General features: G+C 39.8%; 1 protein-coding gene across 1 annotated transcript in view; it reads right to left on the bottom strand.

Annotated features, from left to right (window-relative positions):
• Window positions 1-14,478, bottom strand: part of LOC121377506 (two pore potassium channel protein sup-9-like) — a 103,446-nt gene extending 88,968 nt beyond the window's left edge. The window contains exon 1 of the mRNA XM_041505518.1: window positions 12,581-14,478. Coding sequence (XP_041361452.1) covers window positions 12,581-12,863 — 283 coding nt within the window. The 5' untranslated portion in view covers window positions 12,864-14,478. The remainder of the gene's footprint in view (window positions 1-12,580) is intronic.
• Window positions 14,479-24,769: the final 10,291 nt, after the last annotated feature.

The following is a 24,769-nucleotide window of genomic DNA, read 5'->3' as shown; positions in this document are numbered from 1 at the left end:
AATCATTGTGCTCTAGTGGTGTCGTTAAACAAAACACACTTTTTATGTTAATTTGAGTGGATGTTTCAGCTTTGATATCCAGGTTATCAGCAGAGAGTACCAATCAGATATCTTTAAATGGATCACCAAAATGTGTGATATTGCCGTGTAATACCAAATCTGTTTTCGCTAATACGTATGTAAGAAGGTTAACGTTTATTTAGAGGCTAGAGAGAACATTTAGTAATTGTGATATATAATCTTAGAGCGGAAACCCGCTACACTGTTCCATTAGCAGCTAAGAATCTTTTATATGCACCATCCCACAGGCAGGATAGCACATACCACGGCCTTTGATAATATATATATATATATATATATATATATATATATATATATATATATATATATATATTCCTGGTGCAACGGCTGGAACGAAGATATGTAAGAAAGTCACACTAGTCAAACAAAGAAAACATTTGCGGTGGTTTATCTGTGTTTTACATTGGCAACAGGTGTTAAATGATAGACGGCAGAAACGAATAACAATGTTATGGGTGTGAAGGTATTATTGATGGTGCTTCTTGCGGCGGGGGGGGGGGGGGGGGGGGGGGGATGTCGTGTTTGGTGTTGGGTGGGTGGTGTTACGGGGAAGGTGTCTTTTTTTTGGTTTTGTTTTATTTCTTTTTATTCTTTTCTTTAGGTTTTCGTTTTGGGATTTTTTATGTCTTTTGTTAATATTAATTTTGTTATCCGTGTTTTTGGTTTGGTTTTGTTTTGTTGTTTTAGGTTTTTTAGGGGTTGTTTGTTGGTTTTTGTGTGGCTTTTTATTCTTTCGGGGTTTTTTTAGGGGGGGGGGGTTCTTCTTTTTTATTTTTTATTCTTAATATTATTTTGTTTGTTGTTTTTTGTCGAGTTTTTTTTGGGGGGTGGGTGTGTGTGTTTTTTTCTTGGGGGGGGGGATTCTCTATCGTAACGAACACACGTGTTTCGGTGTTTCATTGTGCTTCGATCCGTGTTTAATTGTTGCTCGCATCATGCGCTTGCGTTGCTGCGTCTAATTAGAGTAACAACCTAGCACGTTCTCGAGCCGTCTTGAAGCGCCAGGTGCCATTTAATTTACTCACGAGATATAAATATTTCCACTGGTGTCTTAACGGTGTCCGCCATCAACGAGAGAACCAGCCAAGCGGAATGCCAGAAGACGATGTTATACTTTTAGACACTTTTAGCAAGCGAACGTGCCAAGCGGATCAATTTTAAGAACTCGGTTTGGGTGAATATGCATCTGAGGTTCAGTCGAAAATATTATGATATATTATAAGATATTGTTGGCGGAACGTTTCATGCGTGCGTGGTTTATTACCCCATTTTAAGTTACTATGAAATAATTCTTTCAAAAATAGTAGTACTGGCATGCGAACTATTTTTCACTATTGCAGCCGTTTTTTTGCTCATTTAAATTAGAAATAGCTATAGTTTATTATTTGGTTCACCTGAAGAGTTTCTGGTCATCTAGGTTTTTGTAATACCCTAAACTGAATTTGTCATAATTCTAAAAACGCACGTTCGTCTGAGAAGAGAAGGTTATGGAGACGGAGCTCTAGTCTATTTTTGGACAGTATTTCACCGTTTAAACATCACAGACTTTAGCTTCTCTCTGTTACCACCTTATTCAAATGTGTTACAGGTTTGTAGATTAAATACACTTTGTGTCCATTTTCACGGGCTGAAACTGGGGTCCGCTCCTTTAAGTTTGATAACATGTTTCACATCCACTAATAGCCGATGATCAATAAATCGATTTGCTCTAGTGGTGTCGTTCTGCAAAACAAACTGTTTAACTTTGAGACTGGTAGGTACTTGATTTGCATTCCTATACAGGTCTCAATTTACAATGAATTTTAAAGTTTGTTTTATTCAACGACACCACTAGAGCACATTGATTTTATGAACCATCAGCTGTTCGATGTTAAACATTTAGTAATTCTGACCCCTCAAATTTTCCATAAGCTACAAGGGATCTTCTATTTGCATTTGTCCACAGATAGAACAGCAAGGGATCTTTTATATGCACCATCCCATGGACAGGACAGCACATACCACAACCTTTGATATACCAGTCGCGGTGCACTGGTTGGTACGGGGAAAAAACAACCAGAGGTCTATCGAGGTGATTCGATCCTACGACCCCAACCAGCGTCCAAGACAGGAGGATGAGCTAGTTTTAGCATAAAATGCATTTGTAGAAGAAGGCAAAAAAACAGGACTTGCTAAAATTAAATAATTTAAATTATAAAGAAAATCATAGTCGTGAGAATCTCCTCACCGAAACATTAAAGCGACAGACCCCAGTTTTTAAACACTACGGCGTATTTTAAAATATTTACAGCCCATTTTGATAATTAAAATCGGACATTACTTACATTGTATTGTTTAGATTATACATTTCCGTACAACCGAAGTGTTTCCGATCATCCTGGTGTTTCTAATACATGTACCACCACATTGTATTGTTCATATTTTTTAAAAACGCACGTACTTTTGAGAAGTAACGGTTATGATGACGAGTTCTAATCCATTGTTGAGGGTATTTGGCCGTTTCAACGTCACAGACTTTTGTTTCACTCTGTGTTAAGGTTATCTAAATGTTGTTACAGTTTTGTAGATTAACCAAACTTAGTGTCCATTTTTATGGGTTGAAACTAGGGCCTGTTACTCTAAAAACAAAACTGTCGTGGAAAGTTAATCTTTGTTTTGTTTAACGACACCACTAGAGCACATTGATTAATTAATCATTGGCTATTACCTGTCAAACATTTGGTAATTCTGACTCGTAGTCATCAGAGAAACCCGCTACATTTTTCTTAATGCAGCAAGGGATCTTTTATATGCACTTTCCCACAGACAGGAAAACACATATCACGGCCTTAGACCAGTTGTGATGGGCCCCGTTCCAGGAAGCGATCTTAGCCGTAAGATCAACTTAAGTGCATAGGGTAGCTATGCGCCTATGGTAATGTTAGGGCTAAGATCGCTTCGTGGAACGGGGCTCCAGGTTAGAACGAGAAAAAAATCAGTTGAATGGATCCACCTAGGTGGTTCGATCCTGCAACGCAAGCACCTCAAGCAAGCACTAAACCGATTGAGCTAAATTCCGCCCTGATATCGTGGAAAATGCCACGGAGACCACTTTTCTACAGCGTATATTATGTTTGCTGTGTCCACTTTCTTAATAGCTGGGGTTATGACTATATCACAACAATGTCGTCGTAGCTTAGCTTAGCTTAGTAACTTGTTTAACGTGTCCATATACCACTAAGGTTTCGAACACGCCTATCCCGAGTCCGGCCTCCGATAGGATCGGGAGTCTGACTCGGGACAGGTATAACCTAACAAATAGGGGAAATTTTGAAAATTAACGCCAAAAGTATAAAAAGGGGGAAATTGGGGTTAAAAAAGTTTGGCTGCGCCCTTAAAGAAACTTATCAACATTACTATCCTATATAAATTATTAATATAATATATTTTCGGCGCAAATTTAGATGGGCTGGTCTAATATTAATAATAATTCTTAAACAATATTCATTAAGCCCATGGGAGGTTAAGAGGAAAGGGGCTGCCAGTCATATTTTAAACATTGGTGTGACCAGGTGAGGGTCGGGAGGGAGATGTCGTCGTAGAGCCATCCGAAGGTCACACATAATGACCATATTTACGTCAGTATAATCACTGTGTGCATTTAACTGCCGCCAAAGCGAGACTGCGCGGTATCACCTGGCTTCAATTGATTGGTTTTCCCGTCTTACCGAGCGGCCAATCAGCTCGAGTTTAACTCCGATACGACGTCCTTTGACACTCGTGTAATTAACACAGGACACAGGGCATGATAATCAATGTGTGAGACCTTCGATAAATTGTTCCTGATTATCACCGGCCTTGGTACAGGGCTGGGTAGTGGTTAAGCCATCGGACTTAAGGCTGGTAGGTACTGGGTTCATATCTCATCACCGGCCTTGGTATCAGGCTGGGTGGTTTAGTGGTTAAGCCATCGGACTTAAGGCTGGTAGGTACTGGGTTCATATCCCATCACCGGCCTTGCTATCGGGTTCCGTGGTTTAGTGGTTAAGCCATCGAACTTAAGGCTGGTAGGTACTGGGTTCATATCCCATCACCGGCTTTGGTATCGGGTTCCGTGGTTTAGTGGTTAAGCCATCGAACTTAAGGACACTTATGGTGCATGCGTTTACGCAGAGCGAGTTTTTCGATTCAGTTGGTATGTACAAGACCACTGGGCGTGCTTGAACCTCCAGTAGACGTAAGCACGCGTCGATTGATTGATTGATGGACTGACGGATTGATTGATAGCCCATCATCGGCCTAATTTCCTGGGCTTGGTGGTGTAGTGGTTAAGTTATCAGACTTAAGGATGATAGGTACTGGGTTCGCATCCCGGTACCGGCTCTCACCCAGTGCGAGTTTTAATGACTCAATGGGTATGCATAAGACTACTACAGCGACTTCTCTCTTATTAACCACTAACCACTAACCACTAACCCCACACCCCACTGTTTATGCCCCGTTTCACGAAGCGAGTTAAGCGCTAAGATCACAGTAGGCGCATAACTACCTCGCACTTTCAGTTTATCACATCATTTACATGGCCATGTCGGATAACGCAAAAACAAAACGTCTTACCTAAATTTGGTTTTGCAAGTGTCGAATCTTTTTCACGTGTAAAGTTTTGTTGTGGGGGTTTTTTTGTTGGTGGTGGTGGTGATAGTATTTGTTTGTGGGGTTTTTTGTGGTGTTTTTGTTTTTTGTTGTTTGGGTGTGTGTGTTGTTTTGTTGCGATTTTTGGGGAGGGAGATAGTGGTGTTGTTGTTTTTTGTTGTTTTTTATGGGGGTTTTTAAAATATAAAACAAAGTGGTGTAGTTAGACGTTTTTTCGTTAACGCATCCCTCCTCATACTCCCTCCCCACACCTTGCACATTTTCGTTAATTTTGCTTTTACATTAGTTTCAGTTTCTGAGAACTCGCACCCCTCCCCCAAAACCTTCCCTGGCCATGCAACTGAAAAATAAATTGACTGGTTACTAAGCAGATTACACACGGTGACATTTCAGGGAAAAAGACAACAGCATCTAAAATTGGAATGAACTGGGACTTTTTGTTTCAACCTTGTAATTTCTTCTTTTGCTCAGGCACCAAAATAAGTCGAGGACAAAAAACAAGTTAAAGTTAACGATACCACTAGAGCACACTGATTTATTAATCATCGGCTATTAGATGTCATACATTTGGTAATTTGTCATATAGTCTTAGAGAGGAAGGAAGGAAGGGAATGTTTTATTTAACGATGCACTCAACACATTTTATTTACGGTTATATGGCGTCAGACATATGATTAAGGACCACACAGATATTGATAGAGAAAACCCGCTGCTGCTACTCTTTCTTGGATTAGCAGCAAGGGATCTTTTAAATGCACCATCCCACAGACATGATAGTACATACCACGGCCTTTATTACACCAGTCGTGGCGCACTGGCTGGAACGAGAAATAGTCCAATGGGCCCACTGACGGGGATCAATCCAAGACCGACCGCGCATCTAGCGAGCGCTCTACCACTGGGCTACGTCCCGCTCCTAGTCGGAACGAGAAATAGTCCAATGGGCCCACTGACGGGGATCAATCCAAGACTGACAGCGCATCTAGCGAGCGCTCTACCACTGGGCTATGTCCCGCTCCGAGTCGGAACGAGAAATAGTCCAATGGGCCCACTGACGGGGATCAATCTAAGACCGACCGCGCATCTAGCGAGCGCTCTACCACTGGGCTACATCCCGCCCCGAATCGGAGACGGATACTGCCGAGGATTTGAAAGAACGCCATTACCGTTTTGTCTGTATCAGTACAGATTGGACACAATCTACTGTAAGTGGTTATGGTTCCTGAAGACGTAAATGATACAGGGAGATAAAGGTTTGACTCGCGGGTATATCTTCTTGATGGCTGGTGCAGTGAGTGTGGGGAGAGGGCAGGGGGGAGGGAGGGGGGGGGGGTGTTCGGCTGGGGCTAGATTTAAAAAGTCACAGAGTTCTTTACCCGGCAGCTTATCAAGGGTGGTCTGTAGTGGGTGGTCTGCAGTGGGTGGGTTGGAGTGTTAGCGGTGGCCTAGTTATTGGGTGTGGTGGTGGTGGTGGGAGGGGCGTGCAGTGGGAGGTGTGGTGTGGCAAGGATGGTCTACAGTGTGGTAGAGTGGGTGGGTACATGTGGATGTTTGGTGGGAGGTGTGGTGTGGCAATGATGGTCTATAGTGTGGTAGAGTGGGTGGGTACATGTGGATGTTTGGTGGGAGGTGTGGTGTGGCAAGGATGGTTTATAGTGTGGTAGAGTGGGTGGGTACATGTGGATGTTTGGTGGGAGGTGTGATGTGGCAAGGATGGTCTATAGTGTGGTAGAGTGGGTGGGTACATGTGAATTTTTGGTGGGAGGTGTGGTGTGGCAAGGATGGTCTATAGTGTGGTAGAGTGGGTGGGTACATGTGGATGTTTGGTGGGAGGTGTGGTGTGGCAAGGATGGTCTATTGTGTGGTAGAGTGGGTGGGTACATGTGGATGTTTCGTGGGAGGTGTGGTGTGGCAAGGATGGTCTATAGTGTGGTAGAGTGGGTGGGTACATGTGGATGTTTGGTGGGAGGTGTGGTGTGGCAAGGATGGTCTATAGTGTGGTAGAGTGGGTGGGTACATGTGGATGTTTGGTGGGAGGTGTGGTGTGGCAAGGATGGTCTATAGTGTGGTAGAGTGGGTGGGTACATGTGGATGTTTGCTGGGAGGTGTGGTGTGGCAAGGATGGTCTATAGTGTGGTAGAGTGGGTGGGTACATGTGGATGTTTGCTGGGAGGTGTGGTGTGGCAAGGATGGTCTATAGTGTGGTAGAGTGGGTGGGTACATGTGGATGTTTGCTGGGAGGTGTGGTGTGGCAAGGATGGTCTATAGTGTGGTAGAGTGGGTGGGTACATGTGGATGTTTGCTGGGAGGTGTGGTGTGGCAAGGATGGTCTATAGTGTGGTAGAGTGGGTGGGTACATGTGGATGTTTGCTGGGAGGTGTGGTGTGGCAAGGATGGTCTATAGTGTGGTAGAGTGGGTGGGTACATGTGGATGTTTGCTGGGAGGTGTGGTGTGGCAAGGATGGTCTATAGTGTGGTAGAGTGGGTGGGTACATGTGGATGTTTGTGGGAGGTGTGGTGTGGCAAGGATGGTCTATAGTGTGGTAGAGTGGGTGGGTACATGTGGATGTTTGCTGGGAGGTGTGGTGTGGCAAGGATGGTCTATAGTGTGGTAGAGTGGGTGGGTACATGTGGATGTTTGCTGGGAGGTGTGGTGTGGCAAGGATGGTCTATAGTGTGGTAGAGTGGGTGGGTACATGTGGATGTTTGCTGGGAGGTGTGGTGTGGCAAGGATGGTCTATAGTGTGGTAGAGTGGGTGGGTACATGTGGATGTTTGCTGGGAGGTGTGGTGTGGCAAGGATGGTCTATAGTGTGGTAGAGTGGGTGGGTACATGTGGATGTTTGCTGGGAGGTGTGGTGTGGCAAGGATGGTCTATAGTGTGGTAGAGTGGGTGGGTACATGTGGATGTTTGCTGGGAGGTGTGGTGTGGCAAGGATGGTCTATAGTGTGGTAGAGTGGGTGGGTACATGTGGATGTTTGCTGGGAGGTGTGGTGTGGCAAGGATGGTCTATAGTGTGGTAGAGTGGGTGGGTACATGTGGATGTTTGCTGGGAGGTGTGGTGTGGCAAGGATGGTCTATAGTGTGGTAGAGTGGGTGGGTACATGTGGATGTTTGCTGGGAGGTGTGGTGTGGCAAGGATGGTCTATAGTGTGGTAGAGTGGGTGGGTACATGTGGATGTTTGCTGGGAGGTGTGGTGTGGCAAGGATGGTCTATAGTGTGGTAGAGTGGGTGGGTACATGTGGATGTTTGGTGGGAGGTGTGGTGTGGCAAGGATGGTCTATAGTGTGGTAGAGTGGGTGGGTACATGTGGATGTTTGCTGGGAGGTGTGGTGTGGCAAGGATGGTCTATAGTGTGGTAGAGTGGGTGGGTACATGTGGATGTTTGGTGGGAGGTGTGGTGTGGCAAGGATGGTCTATAGTGTGGTAGATGGGTATGTGGACCTTGGTGGGAGGTGGGTGGCAACATGGTCTATGGTGGTAGAGTGGGTGGGTACATGGATGTTTGGTGAGAGGTGTGGTGTGGCAAGGATGGTCTATAGTGTGGTAGAGTGGGTGGGTACATGTGGATGTTTGCTGGGAGGTGTGGTGTGGCAAGGATGGTCTATAGTGTGGTAGAGTGGGTGGGTACATGTGGATGTTTGGTGGGAGGTGTGGTGTGGCAAGGATGGTCTATAGTGTGGTAGAGTGGGTGGGTACATGTGGATGTTTGGTGGGAGGTGTGGTGTGGCAAGGATGGTCTATAGTGTGGTAGAGGTGGTGAGTACATGTGGATGTTTGCTGGGAGGTGTGGTGTGGCAAGGATGGTCTATAGTGTGGTAGAGTGGGTGGGTACATGTGGATGTTTGGTGGGAGGTGTGGTGTGGCAAGGATGGTCTATAGTGTGGTAGAGTGGGTGGGTACATGTGGATGTTTGGTGGGAGGTGTGGTGTGGCAAGGATGGTCTATAGTGTGGTAGAGTGGGTGGGTACATGTGGATGTTTGGTGGGAGGTGTGGTGTGGCAAGGATGGTCTATAGTGTGTTGTGATGACTAATAATAAAACAATAGCATCTATGGTTGAACTCCATCTATATATCATTGTGATGACTATTAATGAAACAACAACGTCTATGTTTTAACTCCATCTAAATATCGTTGTGATGACTAATAATAAAACAATAGCATCTATGGTTGAACTCCATCTAAATAGCGTTGTGATGACTATTAACGAAACAATAACATCTGTGGTTGAACTCCATCTATATATCATTGTGATGACTATTAATGAAACAACGACGTCTATGTTTTAACTCCATCTAAATATCGTTGTGATGACTAATAATAAAACAATAGCATCTGTGGTTGAACTCCATCTATATATTGTTGTGATTACTATTAATGAAATAATAACATCTGTGGTTGAACTCCATCTAAATATCGTTGTGATGACTAATAATAAAACAATAGCATCTATGGATGAACTCCATCTATATATTGTTGTGATTACTATTAATGAAACAATAACATATGTGGTTGAACTCCATCTAAATAGCGTTGTGATTACTATTAATGAAACAATAACATATGTGGTTGAACTCCATCTAAATAGCGTTGTGATGACTATTAATGAAACAATAACATCTGTGGTTGAACTCCATCTATATATCGTTGTGATGACTATTAATGAAACAACAACGTCTATGTTTTAACTCCATCTAAATATCATTGTGATGACTAATAATGAAACAAGAACGTCTGTGGTTGAACTCCATCTAAATATCGTTGTGATGACTAATAATGAAACAATAACATCTGTGGTTGAACTCCATCTATATATCGTTGTGATGACTATTAATGAAACAACAACGTCTATGTTTTAACTCCATCTAAATATCGTTGTGATGACTAATAATAAAACAATAGCATCTATGGTTGAACTCCATCTATATATCATTGTGATGACTATTAATGAAACAACAACGTCTATGTTTTAACTCCATCTAAATATCGTTGTGATGACTAATAATAAAACAATAGCATCTATGGTTGAACTCCATCTAAATAGCGTTGTGATGACTATTAATGAAACAATAGCATCTATGGTTGAACTCCATCTAAATAGCGTTGTGATGACTATTAATGAAACAATAACATCTGTGGTTGAACTCCATCTATATATCATTGTGATGACTATTAATGAAACAACGACGTCTATGTTTTAACTCCATCTAAATATCGTTGTGATGACTAATAATAAAACAATAGCATCTGTGGTTGAACTCCATCTATATATTGTTGTGATTACTATTAATGAAATAATAACATCTGTGGTTGAACTCCATCTAAATATCGTTGTGATGACTATTAATGAAACAATAACATCTGTGGTTGAACACCAATCTATATATCGTTGTGATGACTATTAATGAAACAACGTCTATGTTTTAACTCCATCTAAATATCATTGTGATGACTAATAATGAAACAATAACATCTGTGGTTGAACACCAATCTATATATCGTTGTGATGACTATTAATGAAACAACAACGTCAATGTTTTAACTCCATCTAAATATCGTTGTGATGACTAATAATAAAACAATAGCATCTGTGGTTGAACTCCATCTATATATTGTTGTGATTACTATTAATGAAATAATAACATCTGTGGTTGAACTCCATCTAAATATCGTTGTGATGACTATTAATGAAACAATAACATCTGTGGTTGAACACCAATCTATATATCGTTGTGATGACTATTAATGAAACGACGTCTATGTTTTAACTCCATCTAAATATCGGTGTGATGACTAATAATGAAACAATAACATCTGTGGTTGAACTCCATCTATATATCGTTGTGATGACTATTAATGAAACAATAACGTCTATGTTTTAACTCCATCTAAATATCGTTGTGATGACTAATAATGAAACAATAACATCTGTGGTTGAACTCCATCTATATATCGTTGTGATGACTATTAATGAAACAATAACGTCTATGTTTTAACTCCATCTAAATATCGTTGTGATGACTAATAATAAAACAATAGCATCTGTGGTTGAACTCCATCTATATATCATTGTGATGACTATTAATGAAACAACAACGTCTATGTTTTAACTCCATCTAAATATCGTTGTGATGACTAATAATAAAACAATAGCATCTGTGGTTGAACTCCATCTATATATCATTGTGATGACTATTAATGAAACAACAACGTCTATGTTTTAACTCCATCTAAATATCGTTGTGATGACTAATAATAAAACAATAGCATCTGTGGTTGAACTCCATCTAAATAGCGTTGTGATGACTATTAATGAAACAATAACATCTGTGGTTGAACTCCATCTATATATCGTTGTGATGACTATTAATGAAACAACAACGTCTATGTTTTAACTCCATCTAAATATCATTGTGATGACTAATAATGAAACAAGAACGTCTGTGGTTGAACTCCATCTAAATATCGTTGTGATGACTAATAATGAAACAATAACATCTGTGGTTGAACTCCATCTATATATCGTTGTGATGACTAATAATGAAACAATAACGTCTATGTTTTAACTCCATCTAATATCGTTGTGATGACTAATATTGAAACAATAACATGTGGTTGAACTCCATCTATATATCGTTGTGATGACTATTAATGAAACAATAACGTCTATGTTTTAACTCCATCTAAATATCGTTGTGATGACTAATAATGAAACAATTTTGATGATAAATCAAATAGTATAACTATTAAAAGCACCAACCTATCGCTGTCATGACTTTATATTAACAAGTGAAAATCAACGAAGTCTACGATATAACTCCAACCTATATATCGTTGTATGATGACTGTATTTAATGTTAAGAAGGGGAAACAATAACGTCTATGGTTTAACTCCATCTATATATCATTGTGATGTCAAATCAAATCACCTACACATTGCTGTGATAACTATATTAACAAGTGAAAATCATCATAGCGTGTATAATATAAACAGCACCTATATATCGTTATGATGACTGTGTATGAACATGAGAACTCATCATAACGTCTATGATGCACCTGTGGTTGTATCAAGAAGTGAAATAATAACGTATATGGTTTAACTCCATCTATACTATATCACTATATAGATTATATATCTATCATATCAAATGATATAACCAGCACCTACCTATCGCTGTGACGACTATAATGTATATTAACATGTTAAAATCATCGTAACGTGTATGGTATAATATCAATATCACCCCTATCGCTGTGACGACTATGATGTATATTAACATGTTAAAATCATCATACCGTGTATGGTATAATATCAATATCACCAACCTATCGCTGTGATGACTATAATGTATATTAACATGTTAAAATCATCGTAACGTGTATGGTATAATATCAATATCACCTACCTATCGCTGTGATGACTATAATGTAATTCAGGGCTTCTAGAATTTTTATAAAATTCACTAGCCATGGCATCGGTGATTTAAACTTTTTACTAGCCCTACTTTACTTTAAGTTAATATAATTTACTAAATAATAGTAATAATCAGATATATCACTGGGGGTTTGGGGTGGGGGCAAGATATTCATATTTATAAAATAGACTTAACTGGAACATTTGACCAAAACAAAATTCACTAGTTGTCGGGCATGGCAATAGTAGTTATTTACTAGCCCATTATTGAATATCACTAGCCATGGGAGTGGGGCTACCATAATTTAGAAGCAGTGAATGTATATTAACATGTTAAAATCACCATAACGTGTCTGGTATAACATAAAGAGCACCTACCCATCGTTGTGATGACTACAATGTACATTAACATTATGAAATCTATGATATAAGATAAATTCGACCTACCTATCGTTGTGATGACGGTGAGGGCGAAGTAGAAGGCGCCGGCGAACTTCCACTGCGTGCCTGCCCTGTAGGGCACGTTCTTAATGATGGTCTTGCGGAGAATCTGCATGTCGTGCTCGGAGATGTTGTACCTGCCCTGGATGTCGAGTTCCTGTTTGTTCAGTAGTTTCCGCTTCTCCACCTCGAACTCTGACTCGAGCGCGTCAAAGACGGCGGCGCCGACCAGCAGGTAGGTGAACGTGCAGACGATCAGAGACAAAGTCCTAACGTTCTGCTTCTTCATCTCGGCCGCCGCATCGTCGCCTCGCCGCCTGCTCTCGAATGCGCGCCGCCCTCGTCGTCGTCTTCACGAGCGAAGTCGTCGTTCTCCCGATATCTCGAAGTTTTTTTTTTAGTTGAATGCGTTACGTCCACTAGTAGAAGTTAAATCGAATTCGTCGTCCCCGCTGTTTCGAAGTTTTGAGTTGAATGCGTTATGTCTTCTATTAGAATTTAAAGTGAGTTCCTTCCACTGTCTCAACTCTTTTTTTAGTTGAATGCGTTAGAATTTAAATCAAATTCGTCGTCCCCGCTGTCTCGAAGGTTTGAGTTCAATGCGTTACGTCTTCTACTAGAATTCAAATCGAATTCGTCCTGCTCTCTGCGGCCCTTTAAATCAAATTCATTTTACTCTGGAACATCAATCAAATACGTTCTCGTCAACGAAATGCGTGCCGCTATTGCTTTTAATTTGAATTTGTACCGTTTTTTAGACTTAAATAGAATGCGACTCTCTCTTGAACTTAAATCAAATGGATCCTACCTTGTATCGTTCACGTTCTCGCCCGAATACGTGCTTCACTCTTTTCGTCGATGAATACGTTAATCCACTCGTTTTCTCACTGTTTTGAATTACGTCGTCTTCGGTCGACTGCGTCCAATTTTCATATTTACTCCACCTGTCGCCTATATTCAAATCCGACCCACCTCCGTCTGCAGTCGAATGCGCGCGCTTTCGTCTTTACTCCAACGAGATCAGTGTTCACGCGAATGGGCTCCAGCTAACGTCTTCTCTCGACCATGTTATCATTCGAATGCGTTCCCCAGTTAAGACGGCACTCGTACATTTAAAGACAATATGACATGTGTGGCATACAGATCTGTGACATTACTATTTCAGAAGAAAAAATATGATGAATACAAATCCACAATTTTTTTTAATAATAACAATAATCTACTGTTGTCAAATCGCAATGAACTGGAATGGAATCGTTGCCGAAGCAGTAACACGACACGTCATAATGTGTCAACACATTTATACAGACGACAAATTTTCTTGTCCTGTAGTGAGAAAAACAACACAACCTCCTATCGAAATATCAGAAGAAATCACTAAATCCCTTTAGAACACTCTAGAAGAAATACAAACACATCATCAACATCAACAACAACATTAATACCGCTCTCGTTTCCTTCTGACCAGATGTACGGAAGGAAGGAACAACCGATTTTGTCACATCTTCCACAAAGACTGGACCAAATGAATCTCGTGGCTGCGGGTTTGTTCGTCCTATGGTGGATTCGCGTGGAACGGAGCACTTGGGTAACTAATAGAGGTATTGCATGTAGCCCAGCTTCACACACAATAATTAGCCCGCCATGTGGACTAGCAGTCGTGATCAATAGCCGTACGCTCACAGCCCGTGTACACTGCTGTTACCTCTGCGATATGGAATCCTCCACTAGGAATATTTCCAATATTTTTATCTCGTCTGCTCCACACACCGGTCAGATTCTGTTAACACGACCCAAAATTGACCCTGTCGAAGCGTCAATCGCCTTCGAATTGAAGCTGTTTTTTAAAAGAAAGAAACGGCAACATCGCCTTATATTACTAGAACGTCAAAAGAATCGGTCTCCTTTTTTTTCTTCTTTTTTTTCCCTCCTTTTATCCGAGGGTCGTCTGCAACAGCGCGTGGTCGTATATGCGCAGATCGTGTCACTTCCGCTCCCTCTGCGCACTGTGTAACAAAGCGATCGAATATTAAAACATAATGTTTCAATACATGGGGAATTTCGGCTGTGAACATTATCTTGGATGAGGATTTCCCCGATGACCCACTAAATCGCCCGCTTGAATAATCAATACTTTAATTGCTCAACTCTGAACGCGGGGCTATAATTAGCCACGCGCCTTCAAGGAATTCCCCATAACTGTGAATACATTATTAAACCACTCGGGCGGTTCTTGCCTTTGTTCGTTTCGAGAGGTGGGTTGGAATTAGAGTAGGCTCCTGGGTGAGATGGCATTCTTTGTGTTCCATGGATTATTATTTTCACAAAAGACAAAAAAAAGGGAGAAAGATGCGGAAAGAGAAAATCATAATAAAAATAATACCATTACCGTATATTTTATATTGTTTGCGGGTTACCAGCTGTTTCGGTTTACAAAATTCATTCGGGTTTTTTTTCCAGCATCATTCCAAGCTTATTAGTGTTTAAGCACGTTGTCCTGGGTACACACCTCGGCCATTTAGGCACTGAAAATAATGATTAGATATAAGGGACCGCAGAAGCTTCTTGACCCCCCCCCCCCCCCCCCACACACACACACACACATACACACACACGTCCCCTGTTACTGTGCTCAGAACGCTGGTAATGTATTTGAACACCTGAAATTCAAATTTGTTAACAGTCCCAGGGCCTTTGTTGCCCTTAAATTCCCCTCCCCCGAGTTTCCCCTTCTCATTTCAAATAGCAGAGCCCCCCCCCCCCCCCCCCCCATTACACACACACTTTCAGCAACACTCCGCGGCCCCTGGTATTAGTGACAGAAAGGGGACGGGACGTAGCCCAGTAGTAAAGCGCTCGGCTGACGCGCGGTCGCTCTGCGATCGATCCCCGTTGGCGGGCCCATTGGGTTATTTCTCGTTCCAGCCATTTCATTACGACTGGTATATCAAAAGCCGTGGTATGTGCTATCCTGTCTGTGGGATGGTGCATATAAAAGATCCCTTGTTACTAATGGAAAAAATATAGTGGGTTTCCTTTCTATGACTGTATCAAAATGGCCATATATTTGACATCCAATAGCCGATGTGTAATAAATTAATGTGCTCTAGTGGTGTAGTGATAACAATTGCTTTATTGTAGACTTTACAACCTATAGAATAACATATATATAATACATGTACATAAAAACAATGACACTGAGGTGGTGGAGTTGGAGAATAAAAATGCATATGTTTAGCCGATCAATAATTTTCTACATTTAAATGATTTTAACAAGTATCTTCTCAAATTACATAGTTTTTATTTATTTTTACAATTAACTGGTTATGTAACTTTTAACATAGGTGTACGTCTTTACATACTTTTCAGTCGTGGTGTGTGCTATACTGTCTGTGGGATGGTACATATAAAAGATCCCTTGCTACTAATGGAAAAATATAGACTACCGGTATATATAAAAATTACCAAATGGTTGACATCCAATAGTCGATGATTAATTAATAAATAAATGTGATCTAGTGGTTGTGTTAAACAAAACAAACCTTCTACATATATATATACTTTTTATCATTAGTTCTGTAAATGAAGTACAACACAGTATAACATTTATAAAAGTGACGGCTTCTAGGTTATGGTAGCCCCACTCTAATGGCTAGTCATAGTCGATATTGGGCTGGTAAATAACTACTATTGCCATGTCCGACGGCTACTGAAGACAAAAAGCGGTCAAATGTTGCAGTTAAGTCTATTTTGTAAATATGAATATCCTGCCCCTGCCCCTACCCCAACCCCTCAATGTTAGTGTTTTTAAGCTCTGTCTCCCTCTTTAGGTGACCTATCCAATTATTACTATTATTTAGTAAAACTGTATCAACTTAAAGTAAAGTAGGGCTAGTGAATTTTAAACCGTGGCTCGTAAATCTTTAAAATGAAGATCTCATGGCTAGTGGATTTTATTTTTTAAAAATCCAGAAGCCCTGATTAAATTAATTCATCTTTAATCTCCACAGTTACATAACATGCATTTTCTTTCTGATAAGTCGTTTGCCAGATTCTGTGCAGCTAATCTCACTTTAGCCATGTTTCTACAGATAATTGATAATTGATGACGTTTCTAACTTTCTGTCTTCATATCTTCGACCTAATACTATTAAAGGGACATTCCCGAGTTTGCTGCATTGTAAGACGTTTCCGACTAATGAACTATTTCTACGATTGAATATTAAATATATTTTCTTGTTTAGAATATCAGTGTCTGTATATTCAATGTGTTTCTGGTCGCCTTAATATTTGTAAGAAGCCCAAACTGGATTTTGTCCTTTTTTTTAGGAAATAAAATGAAATTTAACCTAGTACAAATATTAGAAAGATCAGAAACATGTTTAATATACAGCCATTAATATTTTATGCAGAAAAATATATTTGATATGTAATTACAGTCGTCAAAAAGTCGATAACATCTTTAAAATTGCAGCAAAATCAGGAATGTCCATTTAATGATCATTATAAATATTAAACGGGGTGTATATCTGTGGCTGTGTGTATTAATGGTCATTATAAATATTAAACGGGGTGTATATTTGTGGTTGTGTGTATTAATTATCATTACAAATATTAAACGGGGTGTATACCTGTGGCTGTGTGTTCCAGGTTATCGTGTACGTCACGGAGCTATCAATTTCAATCGTGGTTATTGTATTGGATAGTGTTCCTGCGGCGACCGAGTTATCAACGTGGGGTAACCAATCACAAAAATGCTGGACAACGGGTGCTATCTAACATTGGACTAAGATGTTTCGGATATATTGTGTTCAGAGAATTAGGTGACTTTATGCAATTTCCCACAGACAGCGTAGCACAAACTACGGCCTCTTAATATAACAGTCGTGGGAAACATGTCGGGATAAAATTAAAATAATATTTAAAAACCTATTTCTCCGCCGACGGGTTTCGATTCTGCAACTCAAGCACCTCGTTATTCTTTGAAACTGTATGTAATACACTAAGGTTGTCAGTTGACAACAATGACAAATTATTAACATACAATGAATATTTGCAATGACAAGTTGGCAATCGAAGTTCTTCGTAAAATATATTATATTGAGAGAAAGAAGTTAGGGAACATGTGGTATTGTAGACCAAATTTCAGTCACTGTTAGCGTCGTAATCTCTGCATAAAGTACAAAAGGAGCGGGACGTAGACCAGTGGTAAAGCACTCGCCTGATGCGCGGTCGGTCTAGGTCGATCCCCGTCGGTGGGCCCAAAGTCTTAGAGGAACTCCGCTATATTTTTTCCATTAGTGGCAAGGGATCTTTTATATGCACAGGACAGGATAGCTGCACGTACCACGTACCACGGTCTTTGATATACCAGTCGTGTTGCATCTGATATAAGGAGAGTTGAGGAAGAGAGAGGTCGCACACTCAAACCGACACGCGCAATGGAGCACAAAAGTCCCTTATTCCTTTCCAGCAGTATATTGCAAGGCATATCATTATATACAGCCATGATTCGGACAAGCGCTCTAACGGCTGAACCCGCCCATTCGTTGTGTACAGATGCATAATGCATGGCTACGATGAAGACGAGAAGATGAATGGAATTACATGGACAGTCGGTGTTTAGCGTGTCCGGCTCTGTCACAATGGCAACGTGGTATTGTTGAACGACATAGAACAGGTGTAACTGTAAGCCGTAGCATACGACTTCTAGATGGAAAGAAAAAAAGAAAAAAAGGCATAAGTTTTACAGAATAATGCTCAAAGCCATGGCAAACATGGCAATTAATTTATTCACGGCAATCGGCAACACTGTGGAAATTGCCGCGGTGTTTTCTATTTTGCGCAGCATCTTTTTCAATTTTCTGCATCACGTTTCTTTAATTATCATGGTTGAACCAGTTTCGGTGAGCATAAGCATCCGGTTCTAAAGAAGATCAGTATTTATAAACAGACAGTTATTATTCAAATAGCTACCTTTTTATTGGTATTTCTACGTTTCACATGAGCACTAAACTGGCCGCTAAGTAGCCAAGTTCACCGCACGTGTGTCAAAAACTAAATAACTCAATATTGTGAACTACGTAGCCTTTTCGGTGAATAATACGTTTAATGGTATAGCTTACAGCAAAAACTTTCCAACACAAAACTGTTCAGTGTTTTATTAAAACATGTATGTTGTTCAACAAAACATGCACTTATAACAATTTATAAAAAAAAAAATTAAAATAATATTTTAAGGCAAATTACAAAATGGTGTTCTCGAGAACCAATGGCAATGTTAACAGACAACATTTTAGGAAAATGAATATAACAGTTATGATGTCTTGCAGTCGTGTTATAAGTTGAGCAAATGAATGGTTATAATGGTAAAATTGTTCGGTTAAAAAATATAAGCTGCATTCTTAGATTTAATAAATATACAAACAGATATCCAGAAAGATATTTATACTAAAACATACAAGGACCATATATTTTTGGCAAGTATCTGTAAAGAGAGTTTTACCAGCAGACGCCGTGACAATCATGTGACTTCAATAACCAGATACCAGTACAGCTGAGAACAGACAGAAATAGGTTTTAAAATTAAGTTTTCCCTCAAATTACAGTCTTTAAAAATCATAGGGCGGGGACGTAGCCCAGTGCTACAGCACTCGCTCGATGCGCGTTCGGTGTGAGATCAATCCCAGTCGGTGGCCCATTTGGCTATTTCTCGTTTCAGCCAGTGCACCACGACTGGTGTGTCAAAGGCCTTGGTATGTACTACCCTATATGTGGGATGGTGCATATAAAAGATACCTTGCTTCTAATCGAAAAGAGTAACCCATGAAGTGGCGACAGCGGGTTTTTTCTCTCATTATCTGTGTGGTCCTGCACCATATGTTTAACGCCATATAACCGTAAATAAAATGTGTTGAGTGCGTCATTAAATAAAACAGTTCTTTCTTTTTTTTCGCCTCGAAACATCCTTGAACTAAGGCCATTTACTGGAAGAACTGAACGCAACCGATCACGTGATTATACTAAGGCTTTTGATATACCAGTCGTGGTGCACTGGCTGGAACGAGAAATAGCCCAGTGGGCCCACCGACAGGGATCGATCTGAAATCGACCGCGCATCGAGCGAGCGCTTTACCACTGGGCTACGTCCCGCCCTTTGTTTCGCGGCGATGTCAGAATTGTTGTTTCCAAATGATTCCGCAAATGTACTAGTCTGATATAGGCATTTTGCAAACGTGACGTCACACGTAGGCTTCCTAAATACTACAGATCTCAAGTTCTCATAACTGTTGATAACATCTCCGCAGACAATGTATAGTGTTCTGATGGACACTAATGAACACCACAACGTCAAGCAACTATGTTTTGTGTCATTCCAACTTCAAGCAAACCAATCGCTCGAAGACGTTCATTTTCTGAGAGGTGTGACATCACGTTGACGACAATAGTGTTTTCCCCCGAGTCATGAGAAAACATACAAAAGCGTTCTATAGTCCATTGATAAGAAAAACAGGAACACGTGACCCGAAATGCACGCAAGGCAAGCTGTGCCATAAAGCGTGAATATCATGTGCAACTGATAGAACACCTATGGAGTGGCTATACAATAATTTTCTGAAATGTTCGTGACCAGATTTCAAGTAATTGTAATTCTGTTTTCATTCATTTGGTGCACATGAACGTTTTGTCCGCGAGTATATAAAGGCAAATAATGAAAAGAAAAAAACCTGGATGTATCAGATCAATTTATACATATATGATGTACATAACTACTTATTTTCGTGTTTATATCTAATTAAGGTTCAAGCTCGCTGTCCTGGGCACACATACCTCAGCTATCTGAGAGAGCCCTTAAGTATGGACCGCGGACACTTTTTAAATATGACAAGAATGATATTGATTGTTTGCTATACTGAAGAAATACCTTTAAAAGAATTTTAAAAATTCAAAACAAAAACAAATTCAATTAGCCCCGACCCCCCCCCAAAAAAAAATTGTAATCAGGGTAGGTAACTCTGTTTTGCAAAAAAAAAAAAAAAAAAAAAAAAAGGTTTGGCACACTCAAAATTGTAGGAATGTATTCATTATTTTCAAATAAAATACCTTCAGTACCATTAATATAATCAGTATAATCGACTAATTGGTCATTATAATACCCATCCACCCCCAAAAAGGGTTCAACATAAGAAAACGGCCATTTTTGTTGCATACAACATGTGGAATGTAATAAAACTCATTTGTGCATTACAAATGAACATTACCATCATCGTCATGTGCTACATGTAACTCCTCATTCGTTACCCACATTATCACAGCATTCAATTGTACAGAGACTGAGTAAAGAGCATCAGTCGGCCATGGAAAAAAGTGATATACAGGTCAATGGTCAATATGTAAGAGGACAAAATGTGTACCATTAATATTGTATCTCTATCAAAATGTCAACTTGTGTGCGTGTGTTATATATGAGAGATAGAGAGAAGTGAGACAGTGAAAGAGGGGGAGAGAGGAAAAGAAAGACAGAGCAAGAGAGATAAAAGATGTATATGTTATTTTTGGGAAATTGAGTTTCTTCATAATTACAAAATTTGAAATAATTAGAGAATGCTTCATTGTTGTTTGTATGGCTTATTAGCCAGCCTGTCTTTCATTTTTAAAAAAATAAGTTAGTGGCATTAAAAAACTAAATTACATCACCCATGCTGTTATTGAGACAATTATATACACATTTAGTGCTGTCAAAGGTGTGCAAACAGTGGTTTAATTGGTGAAACGAAAAGTCGTAGAATACATGGTTAGGAAAGTTGACATTTTTACCTGTGTACCACTTTAATTGATTACAGCCAGTGCTCCACAACTGGTGTAACAAAGGCTGTTGGTGGGATGGTGCATATAAAAGATCCCTTGATGCTAATCGAAAAAGAATAGCCCATGAAGTGGTGACAGCGGGTTCCCTCTCACAATAGCTGTGTGGTTCTTAACCATATGTCTGACACCATATAACCGTAAATAAAATGTGTTGAGTGTGTCGTTAAATAAAACATTTCCTTCCTTCCACTTTAATAGTTGATATTTTGACTTGATATTTTGACTTGACATTTTTTCCAGTGACATTTTGTCCTACATCCATTAATTATAAAGATGTGGTTATAGGGATTATTTTTATGTGATTCCCTAACAACAGATGTGTCAGGGCCACAATAAATGTATTCATAATAACAAATCATTGAAAATGTAAACAAATATCCGCCATCTTGGATTGTAGTAAACAGACAAACAGGAAGATGTTGTTAACGGGCGATCACAGTTATACAATAAATCAAAACATCTAAATTTTGTTATGTACTGCAAGAGTAATAAATTAAATATAATTACCTCACAAAAAATAAATACTTGCAATAATGCCAACAACACTATTTTTCAATAATTATATGCGATATCGCTACTTTTTCACTTTGTCACTGAATAAAACGTAAAGTGGCACGTAACACGAGTTCTGTATTTGTTATAAAGTTTTATCAATGTATTTTATACCTGTTACAAGTACTGGTATTCTTCCAATGTTAAACAATAAATGTTTTATAGACGTTAACTAACATGTGCTTTTCAAACCTTGCATTCGGCAATGGTGTAACGAATGTGAGTGGCGCTACCAGTCTTCCGGTGCGGTCTCTACCTTAAGAACGCGCTGTGGTTTGGAGCCGGTACCGGGATGCGAACCTTGTACCTACCAGCCTGTAGTCCGATGGCTTAACCACTGCGCCACCGTGGCCGGTCTTTTTACCGGTTGTTTCCCCGTGTTATGTCAGGTCATAGGGTTTTACTAGCCCAAGTACTCTGACTGTAAGAAAGCTAGACGGACATTTGGACATAAATACGCTCTCATTACAGTCCGAGACAAAGCTATGTATTTGTATTTATGTCCAAATGTCCGTCTAGCTCTCTTACAGTCAGAGTACTCGGGTTAAGGGTTTTACGTGCACATTCAGAACAAGCTGTTGTAGCGCACGCCTGCTGTAACCTCACCGTGGTGCAGGGGTGTAACATTCTCTTTGAGAATGGCCAATACAGCACAAAATTGAAATTTGGAGTAAAAGTCAGTATCTAATCTGTGATATTTGTATTTTTGCACAGTTCTTTACACTGTTTTTATTTAAATCTTGAATTGTTATATTGATGTTGATCATCACTTTAGTTGTTTACATTTACCATAGTTTGACACCCAATAGCCGATGTATTTTTCGTGCTGGGGTGTCGTTAAACATTCATTCATTCATTCATGCCTCCCTATGTTGTTTTATTGCACGAGTTTATAACGCGTTAGAATATTATATCACGAGGCCCCGTAGCGGTCGAGTGGTATAAATCTTGCGCACTATAAACGAGTGCAATAATCAACAAGAGATAATTAATTGATTAATTAATTAATGTTTTAACGACACCCCAGCACGAAACATACATCGCCTATTGGGAAGGAAGAAAATGATTTATTTAACAACGCAAACAACACATTTTATTTTCGGTCATATGGCGTCGGACATATGGTTAAGGACCACACAGATATTGAGAGAGGAAACTCGCTGTCGCCACTTCAAGGGCTGTTCTTTTCGATTAGCAGCAAGGGATATTTTATATGCACCATCCTACAGATATGATAGTACATACCACAGCCTTTGTCACAGCAGTTGTGGAGCATTGGCAGGAACAAGAAATAGCCCAATGGGCCCACCGACGGCGATCGATCCTAGACTGACCGCGCATCAAGTGAGCGCTTTACCACTGGGTTACGTCCCGTCCCTTCGGCTATTGGGTGTCAAACTGTAGTAAATGCAAAACTAAAACATGAGAAAAAAATGGTATGTGGTTCTGTATTTATTATATACCACATTGCGGGAAAGTGCATATAAAAGATCCTTTGCTACTAATGGAAAATTGTAGCGGGTTTCCTCTTTAGACTATATATCAAAATTACCAAATCTTTGACATCCAATAGCCGATGATTAATAAAGCAGTGTGCTCTAGTGGTGTTGTTAAAACAAAAACAAACTTTAAATTTACATACCACATTTGTATATTATAATTAACAAAAGTTTAATTAAATAACACAAGTGATCGTCTGGAATGTTAGCTGTTCAATTTTGTGTAATTGACTAGGGACGTGACGTCATTCGATTGAACATTATGAACTACGCATACGAGATTCTGTTACATGTTTAATATTGTTTTTATTATTACTGTACAATCAAAATGGTCTTTATTACTGTAGAAACATTAAATCGGTATACAACGAAATTTTGCGATTCAAATCGATATAAATAAATTTCCTTTGCCTCTATACACTTTACGGCAATCTGATTGGTCCAGAGGTGCTTACTTTTTTTTGTATGAACCGAAAAAAATTAAGCCACGCCTACTACCCCCCCCCCCCCCCCCCTTCCACACACACACACACACTGACTCGCACAACTTTTGTGCAACAAGCCGGATTATTCTGGCAATCATATTTAGATCTTTTGAAGAAAACACACGTGAAAGCTACAAAAAATGTATACGATAAATTAATGGAAAATGCTATGGGCAGAGTAGACATGTAGATATATACGCATTGATTTTTTTTTTTTAAACCACCCAAAAACCCCAACCTCTTCGCTAATCATGACATGAGACTCGGTCGGTGGCCAAAGAAATCATGTAGGAAACTTCACTTCTGTAACTTACTTGTAAGCGATGTTCAACAGCTGTTGGCGAAAATTAAACGGTTCCACCAACAGCATAAATGTTAGACACGTTCTCTTCGTTCACTTTCATAAAATATAAACTAAACACGAATAGGACAATTCCTTCCAGTATAACTAAACGATCCGTAAAAATGCACAGCAGCTAGACGAAATGACGTCATTTACCAAAAAAATCACCTGATTCAAATGATAGTGAATGAACGTTCGCATTCTTACACGACATAAGTATCAATGAAGTTTACACAAACAATACTACAGGCGTATTTAAAGCTAAACAAAATAAATCCAGTTATGTAGTGTTGAAGTATGCATACAAATTTAATTATAAGATTTGACCGCAATTATGTTTTGGTTCATGCAAGTATGAACCGAAGAAACGATGTGCACACTTTTGTATAACCATCTACGCGGGCTCATACACTGTGCACATCGTTTTTTCGGTTTATACTTGCATGAA

This window comes from Gigantopelta aegis, chromosome 7 (genome assembly GCF_016097555.1).
Source record: "Gigantopelta aegis isolate Gae_Host chromosome 7, Gae_host_genome, whole genome shotgun sequence".
NCBI classification, from domain to species: Eukaryota; Metazoa; Mollusca; class Gastropoda; order Neomphalida; family Peltospiridae; genus Gigantopelta; species Gigantopelta aegis.
Note: the sequence above shows the minus strand (reverse complement) of the source record. Positions and strands in the feature narration are given on the sequence as shown.